This window comes from Canis lupus, chromosome 7, assembly GCF_011100685.1.
Source record: "Canis lupus familiaris isolate Mischka breed German Shepherd chromosome 7, alternate assembly UU_Cfam_GSD_1.0, whole genome shotgun sequence".
Taxonomy (NCBI): Eukaryota; Metazoa; Chordata; class Mammalia; order Carnivora; family Canidae; genus Canis; species Canis lupus.
In genome coordinates, this window is record NC_049228.1 from 34,587,114 (window position 1) to 34,614,967 (window position 27,854).

Below are 27,854 nucleotides of genomic sequence, written 5' to 3' on the forward strand. Positions count from 1 at the left end.
ATTCCAACACCTCCCTGGTCTGCCTTGCACTTGAGACAACGAGACCCCCCACAGTCCATCTGGGGCCAGGGGAGACTGCCGAGGCCTGAGCCCCCTGTAGCCCTGAGCTACTTGCCCGCCAATCTACAGGCTTTCCAACACTGTCTTCTATGCTGATGGATGCTAAAATGTCAGCAATGGCACACAACACAGGTTGGGGGCCCATCGTCCCACTGGGAATACGCCATGAGCAGTTCTTCCACGTTAATAGTTCACAGCTTGGCCATGTTGGGGAATCCCACCCTGGCTACTGCTGATGCTAACTATGCGACCTGGGAAGCTCAGTGTCTCTCTGGGTTTCAATTTCTTCTCTTCCAAAATGAAAGTTAAGAGGTCCTTAACTTCTGGAAAGTCTAAGGAAAGAAAAGTGCACACATGCGGACATAATCATATGTCTCATCTCAGGGTGCGTTCACGGGCCTTTGTTGTCAGGCCACGGGTTGAAAACTCTAGACCAGGATGACTCCTGGTTTGTCTTTCCACATCCAATCAGATGACCGTATCCGTGGTTGGAAGGACATCGTGAGTCAACTTTCCCTCTTGTGGATACTCGCTGTGTACACCAATACTTCTAGCTACTCTGGAAGTACTGGTGTACTTCGACAAAGGAGAGAAGGGAGAAGAAAAGTAGGAGGGGATCTAAAGAAAAGAAAAGAAGAGCTAACACAATGGGATTGGGAGCCAAAAGATGTATGACCTGAAGGAATCTTTGGCTTTCCAAATATGACCCTGAAACTCGATTTTATCCTCATTGCTAAACTAATGATAACAGATTCATAGTCCTCTATCAGTACGAGAGTGTTTATTAGTTAAATCTGATACCTTATTTAGGACATTTATCGAAGTGTGTACACACTAGTATACGTGAAACAAAAGTGGTATATGAATGTACTGTTTTAATAGACATGTAATTTAATTTATATGTTTCAACAAATTACTGGCACACCATGTCTTCACAAATATTATTAAGACAAAGCTAAATTTTAAAAAAAGGTGATTCAATTTAATGTAATTTTTAAAAACTATTAAGTAAGCACGAGACCAGAAGGGGGCATGTGGGTAAACTGTAGGGCAAACACGGGAAGAGTCAGTTTCTGGTCCTTCTGGCTGATGGTGGAAGAATGTATTAGAACAGTAAGGAAGGGCTATGTTGTCTACAAGCTGGTCTGTAATTCCCAGTCTACAATTTTTCTTACTCCCCAAAACTTCTCTCTCAGCTACCTGTCTTTGACACCTCCACATTCCTAACTCCATATTCTTAAGTGGAACGGAGTAAGCCACTGGAATTTGACCTTGAAAAGATCCAACCAAAAAAGCAGCTGTTGTCTTCTGTTCTATCAGAATATTATCAACTGCCCATTCAATTTACTTACACTTTTCAGGTGGTGTTATTGTAATAGTCTGCGCTGTAAATTCTTCATCGAAATATCTGGTATCTGTCTCAGATGTTACTTGAGGCTTAAAAGGAGGTACAAGCTGCAAGCAGAACAAAGAAAGTACTGTTAACAGATTTCATTTTAGGAAAATTCATTTCTAGGATAAAATTAGAGAGCAAATAATGAACTCAGCGGTGCCAGAGACCAGACCGCTGAGTCACTGCGTACAGGAGACATGGCGTTTGGCTTCCCAGTCAACAGTCTGAGCACAGAACAGGAGGTACTTGGTTGTTCTGTATAAAATTTGAGGGATTATGTGAAATAGAACAAATGAGAACCAAAGAATAGGGTGGAAAGAGGATACTGCAAAGTCCTAATTTCCCCCCAATCACACACATACACACAAAAAGCATGTGGATACAAACCCCAGTGACAAAATGCAGGCTCTCCCCCATGCAGTGAAAGCATGACTCATCCCGTCTTCCTTCCTGACGCCTGGTCCAACAGTTTATTATGAAGAACACAACTAAATGATAGTTATTCTCTAGGTCACAAAGTGCTAGACTTGAAAAGAAGCACACCCGCTTACTTGAGATGGGCATTAATGCCTGCTCTGCTCTGGGACAGGGGTCTTGGGAGCCCCTGAAGCCACGGGTGAACATTTTGTCCCAAGGTTGCGTCTAATTCTCAAAGGGGACTAGGATCCAAAAGAGGGTCAGAGTAACTGCTCTGAGGACTGAACAGGGCTGGACGCATTTCCCTCAGAGTTGTACCCGGCATGGGGGTACGGGGCAGGGGATGTCTGGGGCTGCTGAAAGCCACAGAAGCCCAAGCCTCTGTGACCTCCACTAGCAGGGATGAGCAGAAGCAGGGATGGGACTCCTAGATCTCATGGCTCTGGCCAGAGAGTCTATGGTTCAATGTTCACAGAGGGGGTCCTGTCCCAGGGCCTGGCGTCCCAGTCCATGCTCTCATGAGTACCCTGCTGACCAGAAGATGCTGCTTGTAGAAAGAAATTCCCAAGCAGACAGAAATACGGAAAACAGAGAGACAGAAATCTGTATGTTTTATAAAAATTTTACTGAAACAAACAGAAACACACAACTGGCTTTGGCTCAATACATTTTCCCACTCTTGTCACCAAATTTATGTTAAATAATAAGGCAAAAATCTTTACATTATTCTCTAGACAGACTATGTTTTAAAAAACCAGGGAGTGAGCAGAAGGAAAAGCATGTTTTAGAATAAAGGACCACGCATCTCGGTTTATGGCACATGTAACAAGGCATTTTTAATCTCTGGGCCTCTTATCATCCTTTCTCTCTGCCCAAGGACACAGCTCTTCTAAAGTCTCTGTTAGGAGCAGGCACTTTTTTGGGGGATGACCCTATTTAGGGTCCACTTCTGATGGGCAGTAGCTTCAACAGAACAATATGGCTCTCCTTCCACACCCCTGACCTCACCTGGGCCAAGCTCCTGTCGTGTGGGCCCTGCTCTGTGACACGGCCTGGGCCATGCAAACATTCACTCTGCTGATGGCAATCTTCCCTCTTCCACTCAAGACACAAGGACATGCATTTCACGTGTGCCACACGCAAGCATACAAGAACAACAAGGGTGATCAGGACCAGACAACTTGGGGGTTTCCTCTTTGGAAACGGAAAGGTCACTGCTTCTACCTGTAGGAGACTGGAGGCTGGGGTTCCGGCTGGGGTCCCCATCCTACAAATGCCCCCCAAATGGTTCTTCCTCATCCTTCCGGTCAAAACTTCACAAGAAATGCCTTTTTTTTTTTTTTTTTTTTTTTTTTTTTATAGCAGAGGTGGGCTTCTGGGCATGTGGAGTAGGCTGTGCTTACCTCTGCCCACTCATCCCATCTGCTTCCTTCTGAGGGCAAAACCAGAAATCTGCCTCAGGTTTGGGGGAAAGGTGCTAACCTTTAAGTGAGAGAGAGTAGCTGACACTCAACAAAAGCTGGAACAGATCTTAAAAGTTTCCAAAGGTTACAGGGGGCTTAAGCTAGCCTCTGTTCAGGAGCCCCCATGCACCAGAAGGCTTCCCTGACCCCACTCTCCGACAGCCACCCTCCCGCCACCTCTCATCCTCACACTTTGCCTTCCTTTGCCTTCACAGGAGTTTCAACATCTGACTCAACACACCTACACGTGCACACACAGACATGCACGAAACATACATATATTTGTTCCATGCCACCACCATTATACCTTCTTCCAACAAAACCTAAGCTCTGTGATGGTGAGGACTTATAAGAACAGTTTTACTGAGGTATGACTGATATGCAACAAACTGTACATGCTAAGAGTGTACAATTTGACGCATTTTGACATATGTATACACCCATGAAACCATCACCCAAACCAGGATGGTGAAGTGTCTGTTTTCTCATGAGCCTATTGTGGGCTGTCCTCCCTCCTATACCCTGGCAGGCAATGACTGACATGTTTTCTGCCACGATGGATTTGTTTGTATTTTCTGGACTTTTATGTACATGGAATCATATAGCATGTATCCTTTGATTTTTGGTATTTAGCATGATTACTTTAACGTCCATCCCTGTCACTTCAAGTGTCACTGGCTCACCCACTGTATTGCTGGGGAACACTCCATACAGGTGTGCCACCATCTGTTTATCCATGACCTGTCAACGGACACCTGGGTTGCCTCTAGTTTGGGGCTATTGCAAATAAAGCTGCTAGGACTCTTGGGTGTCCCAAGTCTTTGAACAGAGATGAGATTTCATTTATTTTGGACAAATACCAAGGAGTGGACTGGCTGGATCACATGCTAGATGTACACTGAACTGTTTAAGAAGCTGCCAGACTGTTTCCCAAGGCAGTCACTTCATTTGACATTACTACCACTGTGTACAAAATTTCCAGTCGCTCCATGATCTTGCCAGCGCTGGTTTGGTCGGTCTTTTCACTATCAGACATTCCAGGGTGTGTTGGTGTTTCACTATGGGTTGAATTTACAATGAATAAATGAATGAATAATCATCTTTTTTGTTGAGTTCACTTCTTTGGTGAAGGGTCAGTTCAAATATTTGCCTATCTTTTTTTTTTGGTCAATTAGTTTCAAGAGTTCTTTACATAATATGCACGCAGGTCTTTAATCAGATTTGTGATGTGCAACTGTTCTACCAGTCTGTGGCTTTTCCTTTCCTTCTCTTGACAGTGCCTTCTGAAGAACACACATTCTTAATTACACATAGTCTGATTTATCAGTTTTTCTTTATGGGTCATGTACTGCCTTCATCTACAGAATCTCTGCATAACCTAACACCACAAAGGTTTTTCTCCTGTGTCTTCTTCCAGAAGCCTCTACACTTAATGGCTATGATCAGTTTTGAGATAACTTTGGATATGCTGCAAATTAAAAAAACAAACAAAAAATGGGATGTCTAATTGTTTCATCACAATTTATTGAACTGAATTATCTTTGCACTTCTATTTTAAGTCAATCATACATTAGGGTCTAGATTTTTAGGTTCTTTGTAGGTAAATAAAAGATGTTATCTGTCCAGGGGCCACCTTGGTGGCTCAGTTGGTTAAGTGTCCAATTCTGGATTTTGGCTCAGGTCATGATCTCGGGGTTGTGGGACTGAGCCTCGCTTCGGGCTCCACACTCAGTGGGGAGTCTGCTTAAGATTCTCTCCCTCTGCCTCAACCTGCACGTGTGTGTGCGTACACTCTCAAATAAATAATTTTAAAAGATTTTATTTATTCATGAAAGACACACAGAGAGAGGCAGAGACACAGGCAGAGGGAGAAGCAGGCTCCCCGTGGAGAGCCGGGTATGGGACTCAATCCCAGGACCCCAGAATCATACCCTGAGCCAAAGGCAGATGTTCAACCCCTGAGTCACCCAGGTGTCCCCAAATGAATCTTTTTTATTTTTATTTATTTATTTTTTTTAACGATGGGGGTGCCTGAATGGCTCAGTAGGTTAAACGTCTGCCTTCATCTCAGGTCATGATCTCAGGGTCCTGGGGTTGAGCCCCATGTCAGGCTCCCTGCTTAGCAGGGAGTCTGCTTCTCCCTCTCCCTCTGCACTCCCCCTGCTTATGCCTGCTCTCTTACTCTCTCTCAAATAAATAAATAAATAAATAAATAAATAAATAAATAAAACCTAAAAAAAAAAAAAAAAAAAAAAAAGATGTCACCAGTCCATAACAAACTATCCTGATTACTGTAACTTACTCTTAAAATTGGGTGGTGCAGGTTCTCCAACTTTGTTTTCTGTCAAAGTTGTTTTGGCTACCCTAACTTCCTGGCATTCCATTCCATATGAATTCTAGAATCAACCTAACAATTTCTACAAAATAGCCTGCTGGCATCTTGATTAGGATTGTGTTCAATTATGTATTAATTTCGAGAGAACTATCATCTAAAAAATATTGAGTCTTCTAAATCATGAACACATTAGATCTCTCCATTGCTTTATGCTGTCTTTAATTTCTCTACAATATTTTTTAGTTTTCAGTATGAAGGCCTTTCACATCTTTTCCCCATCCGTAAGTACTTCATATTTCTGTTGCTATCATAAGTGATATTCTTATTAATCTCTATTTTGGATTGTCTGTTGCAGCTGTATAAATTATTTTTGTGTGGTGCAATCTTTTACATATTTACTTTGTATCAAATAACTAATGGGTTAAACTTTCTTAGCTTTTTTGTAGATTCCATCTGATTTTCTATAGATAACCACATTGTCCATGAAAAGACAGATTTACTTCTTTCTTTCCAATCCGATACATTTACTTTCATTTTCTTGCCTTACTGCATTGGCCAGAACCTCCAGTACAATGTTGAATAGCAAACGTCTTCACCTTATAAAATCACTCAGTCTTTCCACAGTAGGATGTTAGTGGTAAGTTTTCCCCAGATGTCCTTTATCAGGGTAGAGATGTTTCCCATTTCTAGTTTAGGGGGGGGAGTCTTTTTGTTTGCTTGCTTTTGTTTAAATCAGATGGGTGTTGGATTTTCTTGAATGCTTTTCTTTTCTGCATCCAATGAGATAACCATGTATATTTCTTTATTATTGATATGATAAATCATAATGATTGACTTTTGAATAGTAAACCAATATTGTATTTCTAGAATCAACCCCACTTGTTAATGATGTGCTTTCCTTGTATTTATTGATTTACTTTGCTAAAATTATGTGAAGTATTTTTACATATATGTTAATTAAGGAAATTAGTCTCTAGTTTTCTTGTATTATCTTTGCTTGATTTGATATCAGGTTAAGCGAGCCTCATAGAATGAACTGGACATACTGCTTTTATCTTCAATTCTCTGTGTAGAACCAATACTATTCTTCATTTAAATGTTTGGGAAAAGTCACTGGTGAAGCCATAGGAGTCTTTTTTTGTGAGAAACATTTTAACTACAAATATAATTTCTTTTACACATACCAGGCTACTCATGATATCTAGTTCTTGGCAATTTGCATTTTTCTTTTTCTTTTTTTTTTTTTAATTTGCATTTTTCAAGGGATTTGTCCATTCAGCAAGATTGTTGACTTTTTTTTTTTTTTAAAGATTTTATTTATTTATTTATTCATGAGAGAATGAAGCAGAGTGAGAGAAAGAGGCAGAGACACAGGGAGAGGAAGAAGCAGGCTCCATGTAAGGAGCCCGATGTGGGACTTGATCCCAGATCCTGGGATCACACCCTGAGCCAAAGGCAGATGCTCAACCACTGAGCCACCCAGGCGTCTCAGATTGTTGACTTTATGGGCATGAAGATTTTCATATTATTTCCTATTATCCACTTAATATCCATAAAATCTGTAGTGACATTACCCCTCTCATTCGTGATATTAATAACTTGTCTTCTTGCTTTTCTGTTCACTTTGGTTAGAAATTTATCAATTTTGTTAATCTTCTCAAAGAACCACCTTTCATCAATTTTCTTGATAATTTTACAGTTTTTATTTCACTGACTGCTTCCCCAATCTTTATTAATTCCTTTCTTCTGTTTACATTGACTTTAAATCATTCTTCTTTTTCTAGTTTCTCAAGATGGAAGATAAGATCACTGATCTCAGATCTTTCTTCATTTTGAATATTGTCCTCTGGTACTACCCATCGTCCTTGAAGTATTACATTAGCTGTATCCCACAGAAAAACATGTTTTATTTTCATTTTTAGGCAGTCCAAAACACTTTCTACTTTCCCTTTTGATTTTTTTCTTTGACCCATGGATTATTTAAAATTGTACTTAGTTTCCAAATACTTGAAGAGTTTCCTTGTATTTATTATTGATTTGACTTGCTAAAATTATGCAAAGTATAATTTTATATATAATATATAACTATATATACTATTATATATTATATAATATAAATGTTATAATAAATATTATATTTACATATAATATATATCTTTGTTTTGATTTCTAATTTTATTCCCTTTTCATTCAAAAGAACATGCTTTAAATTATTTGAATCCTTCAAAATCTACAGAGTTGTTTAGCTCAAAATATGGTATAACATGGCAAATGTTCCGTGTGATCTTGAGAAGAATGAATGTTCTTCTGTTGTAGGGTAGTGTTCTATAAATGTCAATTAAACTACTATTGTCTTCTATAACCTTAATGACTTTCTCTCTGTTTCTTCTATCAGTTACTTAGAGATAGGCATTGACATATCAAACTATAATGTGGATTTGTCTATTTTTTCTTGCACTCCTATTATTTAGCCCTACCTTTTTAGAAATGAGGACACTTGGTAAAATGACTTGCTAAAGATGATACAATCAGCAACAAGAGCAGCCAACCCTCCACCTCTAAATCCCAAGCTCTCTCTAGTGTGGTGCCTGGACAGACATGGTGTGAAAATGCTTTTGCTTTTGAGTGCTTCTCCAGACATTAGTCAAAGTCAAGCCATGCATGCTGGGGGCATATTTTCTCTCCTCAACACACACAGAAGCAGAGGACAACACAGTAAAGTATAAAAATCTAACAGGGAAGCGAGAACCCTAATTCTGTACATGGGGAAAAGTGTGAGAGAGAACATGCAAAGAACTGCCACAGGTCCCAAAAGAGGTGCTACCACACACCATCCTGGGTATGCCCAGCCACGGGTTTTCCCAGAGCATACATTCACTTTAAACAACTGAACACATTTCAAATATTCATACTTATGGGCTGCATTGTGCCTCCTCCCTCAAATCCACATATTGGGAGTCCTAACCCCCCAGTGACTATATCAGCAGAGAGGGTCTTTTAAAAAGTGATTACATTAAAACAAGGTGTTACTGTGGGCCTTAGTCCAACCTGACAGATGTCCTTATAAGAAGAGGAAATACGGACACACAGAGGGACTCCAGATGCTCACACACATGGAGGAAAGGCCATGTGAGGAAGAATAGATAAGGTGGCCATCCATAAGCCAACCAGAGGCTTCAGAAGAAACCAGCCTTGCCAGTACCTTGATCTTGAATGTCCAGTTCCCAGAACCATGGGGAAACAAATTTCTGTTAAGTCGCACCAGACTGTGGTGCTATGTAATGTTAATTTTCTATTTTGCCTTTAAACCAGTATCATCTTAGTTTTCCCTCCCTTGCTCTGGAAATCTCTCTCAAAACACTCCTGTACCAACTGACACACTGCAGACTCTCATTTAGGAATGTACAAGTACTGGCAGAGTCAGAAGCACGCAACTGGAAATCTCAGCTACCTTTATATGTTAACTCAATGGATGCCATTAACTGTGAATCTGACAATGAATGCATTAAACCTTGAATGTATCTGTCTTTAAAAGCTCGTTGGTTTTCAGGAAATATAGTTCCAGACGATGTAAACAGGAAGATCACAGTGCTGGGTTCAGGACTTCCAGTTTACCGAAGAGGCATTTATAGGATTGTGTTTCCTTGTGCAGCCTCAAGACCACAGAGTGGTGGGCAACAATGCAGCCCCTGAAATCCTTCCATGCTGACCCTCTACCAGATTTGACATGGTACCCAGTCACTCTGTGTTTCTTCATAGTGTAAGTGAAAGAACAGAGAAAACATGCCCCTGCACTTGTTCAAGTAGGTCACAGTCCCCACTCATGGTGTGGCTACAATGACCGCAGGGGAATATGGACACCAAAGTCTCTGAGGGTCAGTCTTCCCCCAACCTTCCTCAGCAACAAATCAATTGTTATTGTCTGGTCTCTATGTTCTTTCTTCTGTTTTCAGTGTTGGTGTTCTAAAAAAATAGCAGGGCTTGAAACTTATAGGGAAAGCTGATACAGACAGTGACTACAGAACCTTAATGGTCATCCTGTTTGAATGTCCACCACTCTAATATGGATCAAAAAGCCTGGGAACACACACACTGCCAACACTACTGAATGCTTAGGTTTACTATGGATGATAATTTACTGCTGTAATCCTGCCTTATTAAAACAATTCAAGAGAGTAACTGAGCTTAGATAGCGATTCTAGTTTATTTAATCTCTGTTCCTCTGAAAACCCGTTTTTGCTTTTGTTTTTCTTTTGACAGAGTGCAAGTGGAAGGTGGGAGTACAGAGGGAAAGAATCTCAAGCAGGCTCCATGCCCAGCACAAAGCCTGACACATGGGGCTTGATCTCACAACCCTGAGATCACGACCCGAGCTGAAATCAAGAGTTAGATGCTCAACCAAGTCACCCAGGCGCTCCTCCTGAAAAACTGGTTTTATGGTGCTTTGTATGTGTGTATATATATGTATATGCATGCACGCATGTACACACACACACACACACACACACACAGGAAAAATGAGAATATGGAAAGAGGATTTATTTCTACCAAAACTAGTAAATCTATGGCAAACATTACTTAAGTATATTATCTGCTAAGCTTTATAATACCAATTAACATTTAAAGATGATCAGAAACTCATAACTATACTTCATTTTCACAAAACCACACAATAGCAATTCAGGTCCATAATGTTGACCTTGATCCCATAAAAAAATGCACCAAGGTTCCCACAGAATGTATCACACTAATATACAAATATTATATCATAAGTTGAACTCAGCAAAGTGAATATTTTAGCTATAACAAACATTAAATGTTTAATTAATACATCTGTTTTCCCTGCTGGAATTTAGAAGGGCTTTTTAACACACAGTATGCATGGTTTGCACTGCTTTGAAAGTAATCCCCCAAAATCTGAACTCATGCTTTCTTTTCCTTGATCAATTTCCTCATTTATTTTTTTTTTAAAGGTTGTATTTACTTATTCAGGAGAGAGAGAGAGAGAGAGAGAGAGAGAGGCAGAGAGACACAGGCAGTGGGAGAAGCAGGCTCCAAGCAGGCTCCAAGCAGGGAGACTGATGTGGGACTTGATCCCAGGTCTCCAGGATCAGGCCCTGGGCTGAAGATGGTGCTAAACTGCTGAGCAACCCGGGCTGCCCTCAATTTCCTCGGTTAAAAAGAGCTTCACAAACATTCTGCTGGCTGTGGGTCTATGGACAGGTGATGCTGCTCACAAACATCCACAGGCACATCATATCATTTGAGCATCTCAGTTATACTTGGAGAAGAGTTGCTTATGGAGGTAAAATAACTTTCATCAGTGAAACAGGGCCCTTTCTGAAAGGCAGGGGAGGTTAGTAAAAAGACTGCTGCTATGGCAGTGACGATGGGCAAGCCGCATCCATTACAAGCCTCAGGATTTCACTAAGAACCTGCTGTAATAGTCCACTGTTCATCCTCCCTCCAGCTGACCGCACAGGCATGGCCCAGCATCAGCAGTGTGGTAGCCACTCATCAGTATTTCTGATTAGAAATGTTCATGAACATGGGCACAAATGAGGAAGTAAACTGGGGAGAAATGGTGTAAGCTGAAAAAAACTCAAGACCCTGTATCAATAGACAAAAACCAAACCAAAGCAAACAAAAACCCTATAAAATATGATTAGACTCCCAGGCAGTCACAGTACTGTCTTGTACAGACTTGTACAGACTTAGTCAAAGTCTAAACCTAAAATACAGAAAAAGATACAGTAATAATAATAAAGCTCCCAACAAGATTTATAGTATTTTTCCAGAGACATCCGTATCATATTCCCATGAAGATGACCAAGAACCTATCCCTGTGCCCACCTTCCCACCACCATCACAGCCACTTTCTCATGATTACATCAGACCAATATCTACAAAGGACCCAGTGATCTGAATGCCTCTGGGTTTGGGGATAAGATTTTGGTGGCAAGGGAAGAAGGAAAGTAGGGAATTTAAAAGCAGAGCAGGAAAATGTGGAGGCTCAATTTGAGGGCAGAAAGAATCTGGGTTTGTGAGGAGCTCCTATGGCCCTGTCACAGTGTTCATTCATGGATTTGTAGAAACTAACCAGAATTGGATGAAGAATCCCAAAGGCAGGAGCTAAGCTGTGCTGGCCCCCAACAAGGGTAAAAGGAGGGAGGTAAGGCATAAGAGGACCTAAACACACATGCATTTTTCCTAAGTTGATTATGCATGCAAGGACCCCTGCAGGTGTGCACGGTGCAGCTAGGCTGTACAGGATGGGAGCTATAACAAGCAGCACTACCTGCTAATCCTGGCACCTCTCAGTGAAGCTATAGCTTAAGTGATTCAACATACCCAAATCCTTATGAAGAACAAAGAAGTGGGGTTTTGAGTACCTCTTCTTTTCAACACATTTTTAACTGAATTATAAAATATTTGCATTGAAAAATCTTGTAGATCTAATCCAATCCCCTCATTTTAAAATGAAAAAAATTGAGGCCCCAAATTTTCATACTAGTCAGTTATCCAAAAGCATAAGAATATAAATAAAATTCCAATTACTTTTTTTAAAAAAAGATTTGTATTTGTTTGTGAGAGAGCAAGTGAGAAAGAACACGAGCCATGGGAGAAGCAGAGGGAGAAGCAGACTCTCCGCTAAGCAGGGAGCCCAACGTGGGGCTCAATCCCAGGACTCTGAGATCATGACCTGAGCCGAAGGCAGATGCTTCACCTACTGAGCCACCCAGGTGCCTCTAATTCCAATTACTTTTAATTCAGCCCTGAGGTCACACAAATGCAACAGTCTGCTAATTTTGCCTTCTTTACTAAACTGTGAACAACTTGGGGACACGGATCTTCCCTTTAGATGCTCAGCACACTCCTAACCCTTGCTACAAAGTGGATGAGCAGTAAATGGTGAGTTACCAGTGTAAAACAGTCATATGAGGTCCTCTGGTCTTGCGGTGATTGTGGCTCACTCAAGACAAAAGGTGATGCAAACTGCACATTTTCTAGGAGAGTCTGAGTCTGTTACTAAGAGCAAAGGAGGGAAGCAAACAAGCAAACAAGCAAACAAGGGAAGAGCCGAGTTATCTTTGGGAGGTGCATTGAAATAACGACACATTCACTGCTAATTCATAGCATCTAAAAAAGCTCTTTAACCTACACACATTCTTTGGAAGGCTGCACAAATGTGAATTTGGGGGGTACTTTGCATGAATAAAAAATGTCACCAGAAGCAAGGCTATGTTTGACTTGCAATAATGCATAATCAAAAATAAATACTAAGTTTTGCTTCTGTTAATAGCCAAGCAGCTCCTGTTGGATCCACCCTCCTGCAGATAATTATAAACTCAGGAAAAAATCAGAACATCTGGGAAGCAACTGGAAACAGGTATGTTTTGGAAGGAAGTTGAAAGTAGGAAGAAGGGAATGGTCCTGAATGAATTCCCCACTTTTGTGGCTCTTAGCTCCAGTCTATACCACGCAGGGTTAAAATCTGGATGAGACATCTACAGTCTTACATCACAAAGAATGAAGGTTTGGGAGAAGTACAGCAGCTTCAAGTAGGGGAGCAAAGGAGGGAGAATGCCACATTCTGAGTACAGTCTGCCCAGGTCTCTGGCTGACTCCCTGAGCCATGCACACTCAGGGCAGAGTCTGAGCTCCCTAGGGATGTCTGAAGAAACCAACCTCAAATTTTAACTGACACTCACTGGGGAGGACATAGAGGCTGCAGTTTGACTTAAGCCATCATAAACTGTCCATAAATACAAAGAAAAAAAATCAATATTCTTGTTGTAATCTAATAGATTTCAGAGGCCCTATTGTGTCTCAGTCACAATGCCCAGGACATATTCCAAAATGACTCAACATAAAAACAAACAGGAGAAGATGGCCCATGTACCACAAAGAGATAATGAGGGAGGCTGATGTGAACCAGGCCTGGACTTTGGGATTAGCAGACAAAAATTCAAAAGCAGATTTTATAATTGCACTCAATGATGTGAAGTAAAATATGTTCCTAATGCTTAAAGAGATGTAGAAATGGAGACTATTAAAAAAGGAGAATCAAATGGAAAATCTAAAATGGAAAAATACATTTGAAATAAGAAATTCACCATATGGGTTTACAGCGGTTTAAAGATTACAGCAGAGTCAGTAAACTGGATTTATCAATAGAAACAATTCAATCTGATGACCACAGGCAAAAACTAGAAAAAAATGAACAGAAATTCAAAGATCTGTGGGATCATGTCAAAGGGTCAAAGGTATTGTAATGGGAATTATAAAGGAAGGAGACAATAAGACAAAAAGTATATTTCAAGAAATAATAGCTAAAATTCTTCCAAAGTTAGTGAAAGGTAAGAGATTCAAAAGGCTCAGAGAACTCCAAGTAGGATAAATACAAAGAAAACCTCACCTACAAACAGTATAGTTTGAAAACCAAATCTCAGTCAGGATTCAAACAGAGAAGCAGAAACACTGTGTGTGCATGTGTGTGTGTGCATGTGTGTGTGTGTCTGTGTTTGTGTGTGTGTGAAAGAGAGACAAAGAGACTGAGAGGGTGAGAGAGGGAGAGTGAAGGAAGAAGAGGAGGGAGGAAGAAAAAGAAGGAGAGGGCAGAGAAGGGGATTAGGGGGCTCTGAACTCCATCAACTTAGGGAGGAGGCTGGCCACAGTCTCTGTGAGGCTGCTGTCTTCATGTTTAAGGACATGTGGAGCTTGGTGTCCATGGGACAGGAGGTGGGAGGGGAGGATGCATGTAAAGCAGGGAGAAGAGCAATATGAAACCCAGAAGCATGAACTGGAGCCCACAGGATGGCTGAAATCCATGTCATGGTCACCACCTTGGACCTCAATGGTGTGGCACTCCTGCACAAGCTGGGGACCTGCATCATGAGGCTGAACATGCACGCTGGCCCAGTAGTGGCAGAGGTGACCGGTGACCGGGCTCACAGGGGGACCAGGAGCAGATGCAGGCCTCACCCCTGCCTCAGGGTCAGCACTGGGGAAGTGAGCTAACAGACAACCCACAAGAGCAGGAGCTACCAGTGGCTGCTGCTTCACTTCTGCTCTTGGAATCTTACAGGAGAATTCTGGAAAATGTAGCTCAGCCTACTCAGTGATTTATTCTAAAGCCATCACACAAACGAAAATATCTTGAAAGCAGCAGGAGAAATGATGACACATAATTTACAAAGGGACACATAACTGAATAAGCACTCACTAAACTATCAGCTTACAACTTTATATTCAGTGAAAATATCCCTCAAAAGTGAGGGCAAAATAAAGACACCATCAGATAAAGAAAACAAGTTCCTTGGCAGCATACATGCACTATTGAGAAATGAGGGCAGTTTCTTGGACTGAAGGGGAGTGTACCAGAAAGGAACTGGGTCTTCAAGAAGGAATGATGAGAGAGGAGCACTTGCTCTGCTTCCCACAGCAGCACCAGGGACTCCGGGTCAATACCAACATTGACCTTATGTGTACACTTTATAGAGTGAATCAGAGCTCAGCAAAAACAATTTTTGTTTTTTAATTAAAAAAAAAAAAAAAAGAGTATTTGAAAGAAGGGTGAACATGGAAAAAGATAACAAATACTTAAAGTTCTAACTTAGCATCCGGACAGAGGTGAAGGTTAATATTCAAACTGGAACACAGAAGCGTAAGGAAGGAGCCAAAGACTTAAACTCATATAATAAGGTGTGGAAGATCCCGGTGACCCTTCCTCCCCACCCCCCTCAAGCATTATTTCATTCAGGCCCGTCTCTGTTCCTCCCACTAGGGACTAGAATATAATTGCCCATTTAAACAGTTGCCATTTCACTGAAATGAGTATCAAATGAGTGACCAAAATAAATTATGAAGTACCTAAATTACTCTCTAAAAGCTGCGGAGGCCGAGAAAAATTAAGGCCATGCCACCTAAAGTTTAGTATTAGCACAAGTACAGCCATCTTAGGCCCCTGTGAATAAGAGCTGAACTTTACAGGAAAAACTGCAGAATGTCCTCGGCAGGGAATCCCATATCAGAAAGACAACAGAGCCCACGCCCGTGGTAGAAATTCCCATATTAGAATGAGAACAGAGCTCAATGCCCTTGAAAGCCCCATATCAGAATGTAAACAGAACTTGAGAAATTCCTCCACTCCTTCTAAAAATCCCCTAGACCAGCCTATAAAAAACCCAGCTGTAACCCCCCTCAGGGTCCGAGTGCCTGCTCGGCTGTGTTGGGTATACTTGGACCCAAGCTCGAGCTTGCTAATAAACCCTCATGCGCTTGCATGGGTGTCGGCTCCTTGGTGGTTTCTTGGATTCGCAATCTTGGGCACAACAAAAGCAAGTTTTCTTTTCTGCAGGGAATCTCTGGCAAGTACGTACAATTGTGATAAGTAAAAGGTAGATCAAAATGAGGTAAGATTCTAGTAAGATCACAATGAGCCAAAGATTCCAAATCCATCTTCTCTAAAAGCCCCTTTAGTGGTCTTCATGTTTTATAGTAGAATGTTTTTTCCTTACAAAGACTAGAGCTTCAGCAGTCTCCATGAACTTCTGGAATCTTCTGCCTCAGCTGGGCCCTCCCCCCACCACACACTGGCTGGCGCCCCTGCCCTGGCCCTGATGAGGGTCCCCCAGTACCCTCTCCTCAGGCAGTTAACGTGGGCCTCATACTTTCTTCTCACTCTAAGAAGGCAGGACTCCTGGAAAGAAGGCAGGGCCTTCAGGCAGGAACTACTACCTCAGCTTCAGGACCAAATAGTTATAAAAATATTTGCCTCAGAGGGCGTTTCCCTTTCTTTCCCATCAGTGTCACCAAGAAGGCGCCCCACCTCTTCTGTGAAAACTAAGCCCTCTGGCAAGGCCTCACAGTCTTGCTTGTTCTTATCTCACTTTCCCCATGTTTATCAGTCTCACACCTACAATCTCTATATTACAATACATCTTGCTGTCTGCATAGAAACTTACCTTGTTCCATGCACCTCCACTTCCAGAGTCCTGATTGGATTTTCCCCCAGGGACAGACCAACACAAGAGCAAGGCCAAATCTAAAATCTAATCCCTTCTGTAGGCTGTTTCCCGGTTCACCCCTACTCCTTCCTTCATTATTCTTCCATTTTCTTGAGGAGACTACGCTTGGTGCTTCCATTTCTTTTACCTCCCGCTGCATTTACAAAATTTAAAAAGAACTATTTTGAACATAAAGGAAAGAATAGAAAATAATATAAAACAACAACTGAATCTGATGTTATGTTTAGTCATAGATAGTTTCGCACTTCTGGATATTTTTAAGATATAAAACATGGAGATGCAGCTGCATACCTATTGCTTTCTATTTCTATTTCTATTGCTTTCTCCTCATTAATGTTCACCCATTAAAAAAATTTTACTTATTTATTCATGAGAGACACACAGAGAGAGACAGAGACATAGGCAGAGGGAGAAGCAGGCTCTGTGCAGGGACTCGATCCCAGGCCCCGGGATCATGCCCTGAGCCGAAGGCCAATGTTCAACCACTAAGCCACCCAGGCATCCCTGTTGACCCATTTTTAATCCCCCAAAACTACAATTACATATAATTCAGGCAAATATTGTGGTGCTCTATATCATTGCATGTACTTTTCTCCCATAGATAGGCTATGAGAGATATAATTTTCTTTAGTTCATTTTCAGTTTTTACAATAATGGTATCATTCCCTAAATATCTTATGTAACTTGATTTTTTATATTTATGTCTTTTTGAGATGTACCAATAAATACTTAATTTACCAATTGATACTTATAAATCCAACCTATTCATTTTTTAATTCAGTATAGTATTCCACTGTTAAAATAAGACAAAATGCAATTATTACATATTCCACCATCAAAGATCTATTAAGGTTTTTTTTTCCTTTAAAAATCAAATACCCCTTATTTCTTTTTCTTATTTTTTTTTTATCATCTTATCTTATTAGAATCTATGATAAAAGCTGCCTAGGGGCACCTTGGGTGGCTGGCACAGTTGTTGGTTAAGCACCTGACTCTTGGTTTTGGCTCAGATCATGATCTCAGGGTCGTGGGATCAAGCCCTGTGAGGGGACCCACTCTCAGCTGGGAGTCTGCTTGAGATTCTCCCTCTCCCTCTGCCCTTCTCTCCTGATAAACTAGCCTGAAAAACTCATAAGACCTCAACTCAAAACCTGTTTACCTCCATTTCTTCAGTTTCTTTTATCCAGTACATGTCTGGCTTTCAACAGAAAATTACAAGGCATACTAAAAGATAAAAAAAATACAGTTTCACAATAAGAAGCAAGCACCAGAACCAGCCTCAGATATGGAAGAGATACTGGAATTATCAGACTGGAATTTAATTCCTCTATGAAAATACAGCAGCGTTTTTTAAAAAATATTTTATTTATTATTCATGAGAGACACAGGGAGAGAGAGAGGCAGAGACACAGGCAGAGGGAGAAGCAGGCTCCATGCAGAAAGCCCGATGTGGGACTTGATCCCAGGACTCCGGGATCATGCCCTGGGCCGAAGGCAAGTGCTAAACTACTGGGCCACCCAGGGATCCCACAGCAAGGGTTTTTTAATGGAAAACTGCAGTACATGTAAGGACATATGGGTACTATAAGTAAAGTAATTAATTCTCTAAGAAATAATAAAAAGGAAATGCTAGAAATAAAGAAACACCATCAGAGAAATCAAGAATGCCTTTGATGGGCTCATTAATAACCAGAGCATGGCCAAGGAAAGATTCAGTGAGCTTGAAGAAATGTTAATAGAAACTTCAAAAACTGAAATGGAAAAAGAATATATGAAAATGGACTATTCAAAAATCATTAAGCAATTATAATAGGTATTATAAACGGGAATATGACAGGGAAAGAAAGGAGAAAAAATACTGAAGCAATAATGACTGCGCATTTTCCAAAATTAGTGCTACCCACCAAGACACGTATCTCTTAAGTTCAGAAAATAGCACTCAAGATAAAGATCCCCAAATATACACCATATCATATTTAAAGGACAGGAAAATGGGATACCTGATTGGCTCAGTGGTTCAGCGTCTGCCTTTGGCTCGGGGTGTGATCCCAGGGTCCTGGGATCAAGTCCCATATCAGGCTCACTACAGGGAGCCTGCTTCTTCCTCTGCCTATGTCTTTGCCTCTCTGTGTGTCTCTCATGAATAAGTAAATAAAATCTTCAAATTGCAGGAAATCAAAGACAAGGACAAAATTTTGAGAAGCCAGAAACATACACATGTGCACACTAAAAATCTTTTCTATAGAGGTTCAAAGACAAGAATTACACTGAATTCTCTTCAGTAACCATGTAAGTGAGAAAAAAAAATACAGTAAAATACATAATATTGAAAGATAAAAACAATGACCTAGAATTCTGTATCCAGGAAGATTAGCTTTCAAAAATAAGGAATAATGGAGACTTTCCTAGACAAACAAAAATTGAGGCAATTTGTCACCAGCAGACCTACCTTGCAAAAAATGTTAAAAAAAAAAAAAGTCATCAGAAAAAAAGAGAATGATATAGAAGCTTAGTTCTATAGAAAGGAAGAAAGCTAGAAAAGGAACCAACAGAGGTAAAATATTTTTTTTTCTTATTCTTTTTTTTTTTTTTTTTTTTTTTGAGAGAGAGAAGGACAGGGGTGGGTAGAGGAGGCACAGAGGGAGAGGCTCCATGCTCAGTGCAGGGCCAAGTGTGAGGCTTGAGCTCACAACAATGAGATCATGATCTGAGCCAAAATCAAGAGTCAGACACTTAACTCTTGACAAGCCACCAAAGTGCCCCCCTTTTCTTATTCTTAATTAATCTACCAGGTAACAGTTTGTTTGAAATAATAATACAATAATATATACAACAATTATAGCTTATGGATGAGTGAAATTAATGAGTAATGTTACTTGGGACAGGAAGGAGGAATTAGAAATACTGCTTTAAGGTACTTACACTATGAAATGGTGTGGTATTATTTGAAAAAGGACTTCAATTAATTATAAATATATATTGCAAACTTAAAGAAAAACACTAAAACAATGTAAAAAAAAATATGAGATGCTAAAAGAGGAGAAAAAAATAGTCTTAGAAAATGCTCAGTTAAAACCAGAGAAGTCAGAAAAAGAGTACAACACACTAGAAGATACAAAGAACAGGACAATGACTAGAAAGCAGTAACAGTTATAGCAGATATTAATCCAACTGTGGTAATAATCACTTTAAATTTCAATGGCCTTGGGCAGCCCAGGTGGCTCAGCAGTTTAGCACCGCCTTCAGCCCAGGGCCTGATCCTGGGGACCTGGGATCGAGTCCCACATCAGGCTCCCTGCATGGAGCCTGCTTTTCCCACTGCCTGTGTCTCTGCCTCTCTCTCTCTGTGTCTCTCATGAATAAATAAATAAAATCTTTAAAAAAATAAATAAATTTCAATGGTCTAAAAACACCAACAAAAACAATGACTGTAAAGTGTATAAAAACCAAAGAATCAATTGTGTATTATTTACAAGAAATCCACTTTAAATGTAAAGACACCAAGAGATTAAAAGGGGATGGAGGAAGACTTGCCATGCTAATGGGAAAAGAAAGCTGGAGTAGCTGCACTAATTTCAAACAAAGCAGATTTCTTTTTTTTTTTTTTTCAAAGCAGATTTCTGAGTAAGGAAAATCATCACAGATAAAGAGAGATATAACATAATGATAACTTGGCCAATTCTCCATTAAGACATAAGAATTGCTAATGTGTATGCATAGAACAACAGAGTATCAAAACACAATAGACAAAAACTGATAGAGCTGCAAGGAGAAACAGATTAACTCACTATCATACTTGGTGACTTTACCACCCCTTTATAAGGGTTTGACATATCCAGCAGGAAGAATATTAGCAAGGGCATCACTGAACTGAAAGACACCATCAGCCAATTGGATCCAACTGACATTTACAGACCACTTCATCCACAACAGCAGAATATACATTCTTCCCAAGCTCATAGACCACTGACCAGGATAGGTCACATCCTAGGCTAAAAAACATACCTTAAAAAATTTAAAAGAACAAACATTCAAGGGAATGCTCTCAGACCATAGTGGAATTAAACTAGAAATTAGTAAGAGACAGATAGCTCAAAACCCCCAAATACTTAGGAGATTAAATAATACACTTCTAAGTAATGTATGAGTCAAGTAGGAAGTCCCAGGAGAAGTATTTTCAACTAAATGAAAACGAAAGTACAACTTATCAAGACTCGTGGGGTAACAGAACTTAATGGAGAATTTATTGCACTTGAATGTATTTGAAAGGAAAGATCTAAAGTAATTATCTAAGGTTCAAGCTTAGGAAACTAGAAATAAAAGAGCAAATAAAATCTGTGATAAGAAAAGAAATAAGTTCCAGAGCAGAAATCAATGAAACTGAAAAAAAAAAAAAAAATTGATGAAGAAAATCAACAAAACCACAAGCTAGATCTTGTCAGCTAAAACCTCTGCCACATTGAGCAATAAATTGTTTTTCTACCAAGTCCTCTGGCATTTCTGATAGTGTTTTGTGCTTGTAGATGCTACTATTTGGTGAATATTGTACATTATGCCAAAATGACCTTTCACATTTCATACTTATATACTGAAATCAACTTCGCCCAAAGTTACTATTGTTTATAACATTTGGACTGTTAAATCTCTAATCATCCTCTTATTTTTTCTACTTTTCTGTGTAATTTTGTTTTAGGCGACATTCTTATAAGGAACATCTTGTTATATTTTGTTTTTAATCCAATTTGAGGGATTTTAAAACTTTGGTCATTCACATTTTGCACTGTAACTAACATTTGGACAGCTGTCTGTGTTCTTTTGTATCCACAGTGCAACGTCCCTGATCAATGAAAGGGTAGTTTATTTTATTTTTTTAAAAGATTTTATTTATTTATTCATGAGAGACAGAGAGAGAAGCAGGCACCCTGTGGGGAGCTGATACGGGACTCTGTCCCAGGACCCTGGATCATCACCTGAGCCAAAGGCTCAACCACTGAGCCACCCAGGCATACCGGAAGTAGTTTTAACATTAAACCATAAGAGTGTCTGGTAGATATTTGGAGCTTATCTTTCTTTGATCCAAAGCTTAAAAATGGGCCATCATTAGAGCAGGTAAGGAGTGTATCAGTGTGAATGCCCGGGAAGTATATTTGTAGCTATGATCTGTCTTCTCTGCTAGTGTTTGTGTTATACTGGAACCTTGCTTCACTGACGGAAACCACAGTGATCACTAACATCTGCATAACTGCCATCAATCACCAAACTCCTCAAGATGAATTTTTCAGCCAGAAAATAGAGTCATGATTTAGTCAGAAAGGTGTCCCTGCAACTATTGCATGATTCTTCACAAGGGATTTGGATACACCTTGTAAAAACATGTCCTCAAACCAACTTCCCTTCCTGACTGGACATTTTCTAACACACCCGTGGCTCTCAAGTGTCCTTACACCGTCTTCCCTCCCCAACTTTCTTTCCCATCGATTTTCGCATCCCTCTCCTGCTCACAGAAGAAATCCACTCCCACAGCCCTCAATAACAGAGTTCCCAGATAGCCATATCCATTCCTGTTCTCACTTCTAGTGCTAGTCCTGTATTTCTAGCCCTTGGGTAACTGCATTCAGAATCAAACATTACTATCACTGTGCAGTCTCTTGATTTTCCGAGGTTTTCTTTTCCGAGCTCTCTTGCCTAAAAGTCTATACGAACAAAAGCTGAAAGGGTCCAATCATGTTATAGCATTTCCCTACTGGAGGAGCTACTGTCCTAGTAAGCAGGTGCATCAAGCAAACAGGAGGAGCTAACCTTGCAGGAACTACCCCAAATCAACAGGGGCCCTGCTCCATTTTTTGCACCCAGTCTCAATCCACCCTGAACTGTAGGTTCTTCACAGTCAGCAGATCTTCACGTACTTCATTTCTCACTGCCTGATTTATTCTCACGTTGGCCTCCACTTCTGAAACGTCACATTCCCATCATATCCTATCCTCTGTTTCCTTCAAATACCCTCTTTTTCCAGGAATCTTTCCAAGCCCAGGGAGTCATGTCTGAGAAGTGAAGCTACATAAATGAGCCTTTGAATAAAGGTTAAAGAAAAGCAACAAAGAAAAAGCCCAAAATCAGATACCAGATGGAAGCAAGGATCTACATAAAGGAATGGAGAATGCTAAAAGTATAAATACATAGTTTTAGTCTTATTAAAACATAACTCTTGAGAGCAAAATAAAGGTCTCTTATGCTATGATGTTTATAACGTGAAAGTAAAATGATAGCATAAAGAATGGGAGACAAAACTAATGTGCTGTTGAATGTGATGTGGTTCTAGTATCCATTGAAAGCAATCTGTCAGAAGTTAAATATGTTTATAGCAAACTCTAGAAACAACTTCAAGACAATAAAAAAAAGAGATAGCTAGTAAGATAGGAGCCAAGACAAAACAGAATCATAAAATATTCAATAAATCCAAGAGAAGGCAGGCAAAGATAAAGAAAGGAACAGATAAAAAATGAAACCAAAAACAAATCCCAAAATAGCAGGTATAAACCCAACTCTGTCAATACTTACATTAAATAAAAATGGGTTTCAGAGCCCATTTAAAAATCATATATTACCTAATGAATAAGAAAAAAGGCACAGAATGGTGGCTAGGGAGGCCCATGTCTTCCTCCTCCTCCTGCTATGGGACCAGATCTCTTGATGGTGTCCAGCTAAGCTTTAAGTCTGGCTGGTGCCACCTGTCTCTACAATGCCCTCCAAGAAACAGAGTCAGGCTGTTGGCAGCAAAAAGATGGAGCAAAAAAAGAGAAAATTACGGAACATAAATTATTATTATTTTTTTTACAAAGAGGGAGGGAGAGCATTGAGGGGGGCAGAGAGAGAATCTCCAGCAGACTTCACACTCAGTGCAGAGCCTGACATGAGGCTCAATCTCATGACCCTTAGATCATGACCTGAGTCAAAATCAAGAGTTGAACACTCAACCAACTGAGCCACCCTAGTGCCCCTAAAGTATTTGATCTAAAGAATAATAAGGGGGGCAAAAAAATATATATATATAAGTTTATCAAAGCTATCAGTCATCAAGTTCAATTTAAGTCAACAAAATCCATGTCAGCATAAAGTGAAGCTGAAAAGAAACTAAAGACAACAAGAAAGAATTGCAAGAGCTAAATGAGCTATTTAAATCTATACTTGTTGCTCAAAAAAACAAGCAAAGGTGCAGATTCAAATCGCAGTATGTGTGCTCTTCGAGCAAAGGCAGTGAACAAAGGGAGGTAATTGTATGTTTTCCCATAATTGACTCTGGGGAGAAAATGTGATGCAAGACATAAAGAGCTTGAAAAAGATACTATGGATAAGTGAGATGAGATAAAACTGTAAACAGTGAACAAAAAGCTGGAAAAGAGGAAAAAACCCTTAAATAGTGTGCAAACATTTCTTGAAGCTTTTGAAAACAACAAATATGGCTGGCCTGAGGGGATGATACTTATATGTTTCACTGTGCATTTCCTCCTGGATTTGTGTGAAAGAAAGATATAAAGAAGGAAGAGAAAGAAAATGAAATTGCATGAGATCTAATTGAGAGTGTTTTGCCTAGGTTCAAATATTACCAAAATCACCCTTGAACCTTTTCCTGCATGAAAAGAAAGGAAAAACAAGAAAACATTGATGGAACTTGAGCAAGATATGGAAGGAAGGCAAGCATACATCAAAGCAGGGAAAGCACTGGTGATCAGTGGGCATGAAGAGCTGGAATTTCATCCTGCTTTGGTCGATGATAATGAGGATGGAGATAGTATCTGTGACATCCAGGCAAGAGGTGGGGAGGTGGGGGTGGGGGGGTGGGATATGCTTCAGTGCACACAAACAATGGAGAATTAAACCTGTACATTCCAAGAGATGTAGATGAGAGAGGCAGAAAAGTAACCAGTCCTGAAAGATTCAGTACATGTACTTCAGAAAACAATGAAGTGAGCCTTCCAGAGGTAGGGCTGAAGTGGTGAAGGAAGTGATCTGGAAATAGCACAACAAAGGGAAGAGGCAGGAACTCGGAGCCAGGGCTGTTGTTCCTATCAATGAAAATCTCTGTATTGTTGAAGATTTGGATCAACTAGAAGAGTTAAACACAGTAGATTTTTAAAATGACACTAAACATGTCAATGAAAACAGTAAGCCAGTTCAGCAGGAGTGGACACGGACTACATTAATTTTTCCATGCGGAATCCTTCAACAAGATATTTCCCATGCCAGTTCTGAAAGGCTTAACCTCCCTCCAAAAAAGAAGTCCTCTCCCTAAGTCTTGTCTTCTGACTTTGTCCACATCTCATGGTAAATTCAAAGTAGCTAATGATAAATTGAAAATATAAAGGTCATTGCATAAAATGATTGATTGTTGTAACTGTCCACTCAGATAGGAAGTGCAGCTGCTTTTCCGCTTTTGATTTTCATTGGGCATGTGTTATTACGAGAACATAAATTTAAATTTAAAACACCTTTAATTTATGTAGTTTTAAGGAGTGAATCCACTTTTTAGAATTTTTATGTTTAAAAGATGCCTAAAATATGAACACTGCACTTCATAAAGGAAACTGCATATGTAGATTCATTATTGTTTACCTTTGGGCACTGGGATGGGCATTTAAAATGGAATTTCTCCTCTGCCTCTCTCTGTGTCTATCATGAATAAATAAAATGTTTTAAAAATAAATAAATTAATAAAATACAATGGAATTTTTCTAATCTGACAAGATCAGTTGGAATGCCCTGTTTTAAACTTTTCCCTATTCTTTTTTTGCTATAAAGTTGTAAACAAAGAGTGTTATATACACGGAAACACACACACACAAATAATATATGATGCTTAAAAGAAAACTCACTCAAATGTACTGACGTAGATTAAAACTAACACGATGGACATGATAAATAAAATCAAAAGAAAGCTGGAGTACTCATATTAATTATATTGGACAAAGTAGATTTCAAAACAAGGTTACGGTTATGGATATAGAGGAACACTTCATAATGATAAAGGTGTGAACTCACCAAGAAGATATAACAAACCTAAATGTGTACACAACCAACAATGAAGCTTCAAAATACATGAAACAAAACTAAAAAGAGAAACAAATCCACAATCATAGCCCTAGATTTCAATAATCCTTTTCCAGTAACTGACAGAACAAGTAGACAGCAAATTGGTAAGAATTCAGGAAAGATAAGCACCACCAACCATCTTGACTAATGGCTACTGGTAGAACACTTTGTGCAATAAAAGCGGAATATACATTCAAGTATACATAGAATATACACCAAAAGAAACCATTTTCTGGGTCATAAAACAAGTCTCAAATTTAAAAGGACTAGTATCATATATACTATGTTTTCCAAACACAGGAGAGTTTAGTTAGGAATCAGTAAAAGAAAAATCTGAAAAATCCATATATTTGGAAATCAAGCAACACATTTCTAAATAATCTCAGAGTTAAGAAGGAATCACAAGAGGAATTAAAACTATTTTGAAATGAAAACATAACAAATCAAAACTTGCAAAACAAAGCTAATAGCCCTTCTATGGAAACTCACAGCATTCCTTGAGTGCTATGCTACAAAAAGAGAATGGTCCCCAAACAGTAATCTTAGCTTCTCTCAAAGAAAATAGGGAATGAAGAGCAAAGCAAACTCAAAAGAAGCAGAATAGAGAAGTAATAAGTAGCAGAATTAATTAGTGAATAATGAGCAGAAAAACAATACAGAAAATCAGTGAAACCAAAAGCTGATTCTTTGAAAAAAAAAAAAACAAAAAACAGTAGTATTGATGGATCTCTCACCACATTTATCAAGAAAAAGTGGAGAGAGAACACACAAATTACCAATATTAGGATTAAAAGAGAGATCATCATCACATATATAACAAACACTGTAAAGACAATAAGGGAATATTATAAATATTTTTAAGCCAATAAATTAGAAAGCTTAGAAGACAAAAGGTCCGGAAACATTTAAGAAGCAACAGACAACCAGAATAGCCTCACAACTATGAAAGAACATGAGCTCATAGCTAAAAACCTCCCAACAAATACAAAACCCCAAGCCCAAGTGGCTTTGCTGGTAAATTCTATCAAAGATTTTAAGAACAGATAATACGAATTCTAAACAAACAATCCCATACAATTGAAGAAGAGGAAATACTTCTTCATTTTAAAAAATCAAACATGATCCTGAATGAAAATCAAACAAAGACATTTTAGGAAAAGAAGATGAGGCCTCAGCCCCAGTATCACTTGTGATTTAGGGATGCAAAAATCCTGAAAGAAATACATTGTATCAAATCTAGGCATACATAATAAGGACATCACAAATAGGTGAGTTTTCCCCTGGGAATATAAGGTTCACTTAACATTTGAAAACCAATCAGTGCAATTCACCATCTTAATAGAATATAAAGGAGAAAAACCGGAGGGTCATTACAACAAATGCAGAAAAACTTGTAATGAAATTCAACAGTTCTTCGAGATAAAAACTATTAGCATACTAGGAACAGAAGGGCACTTCCTCATCCTAATAAAGGAGGTATAGAAAGCTTACACTAACATATTTTTAGAACTTGTTATACTGAAATAATTTTAGGCTTAGAGAAGACTTCTACAAGTAGTACAAAAGATCTCCTATCTCGTTATCACACCTGCCCCTAAGGCTAATATAAAGCCAAAGCACAATGCTCAAAACTAAGAAATCAGCGCTAGTACAGAACTGTCATCTGGACGTCACCACCTTCCCACTGTGCCCCTCTTCTCCATCTCCACTGTCCCTGGTTCCACAGCCACTCCTGGCCTTTCCTGAAGTGGATGCTTTTGAGGCCACATGGCCAGTGATTTTGAGGAGTGTCCCCTCCAGGTGGTTCCAAGATTACGCTGAGGTCATGCATTTTGAGAAAGAATACCACAGCAGTGACACAGCCTTCCCACAGTCTCCGGTCACAGGCTACATGGCAGCAGTCGGTCTTACTACCAGTGATCTGAATCTTGGTCAGCTGGCTTAACACATGGTAGGCCAAGTTTTTCTACCATAAAGTTACTCTCTAAAGCTTGTAAATAACAAATGTTTGAGAGGAAATACATTAAGGCTATGCAAATATTCTTTCTTAAACTTTTGCCCACTGATTT

At 39.6% G+C, this 27,854-nt stretch overlaps 1 protein-coding gene and 1 pseudogene across 7 annotated transcripts in view; one reads left to right on the forward strand and one right to left on the reverse strand.

Annotated features, from left to right (window-relative positions):
* The window catches only part of AKT3 (AKT serine/threonine kinase 3), a 306,203-nt gene that overhangs the window by 6,126 nt on the left and 272,223 nt on the right, over positions 1-27,854 (reverse strand). For all 7 annotated transcript variants that reach the window (XM_038542735.1, XM_038542732.1, XM_038542730.1 and 4 more), the window contains one exon: positions 1,413-1,515. In XM_038542735.1, coding sequence (XP_038398663.1) covers positions 1,413-1,515 — 103 coding nt within the window. The remainder of the gene's footprint in view (positions 1-1,412; positions 1,516-27,854) is intronic.
* LOC111096848 lies at positions 14,486-27,730 on the forward strand (annotated as a pseudogene).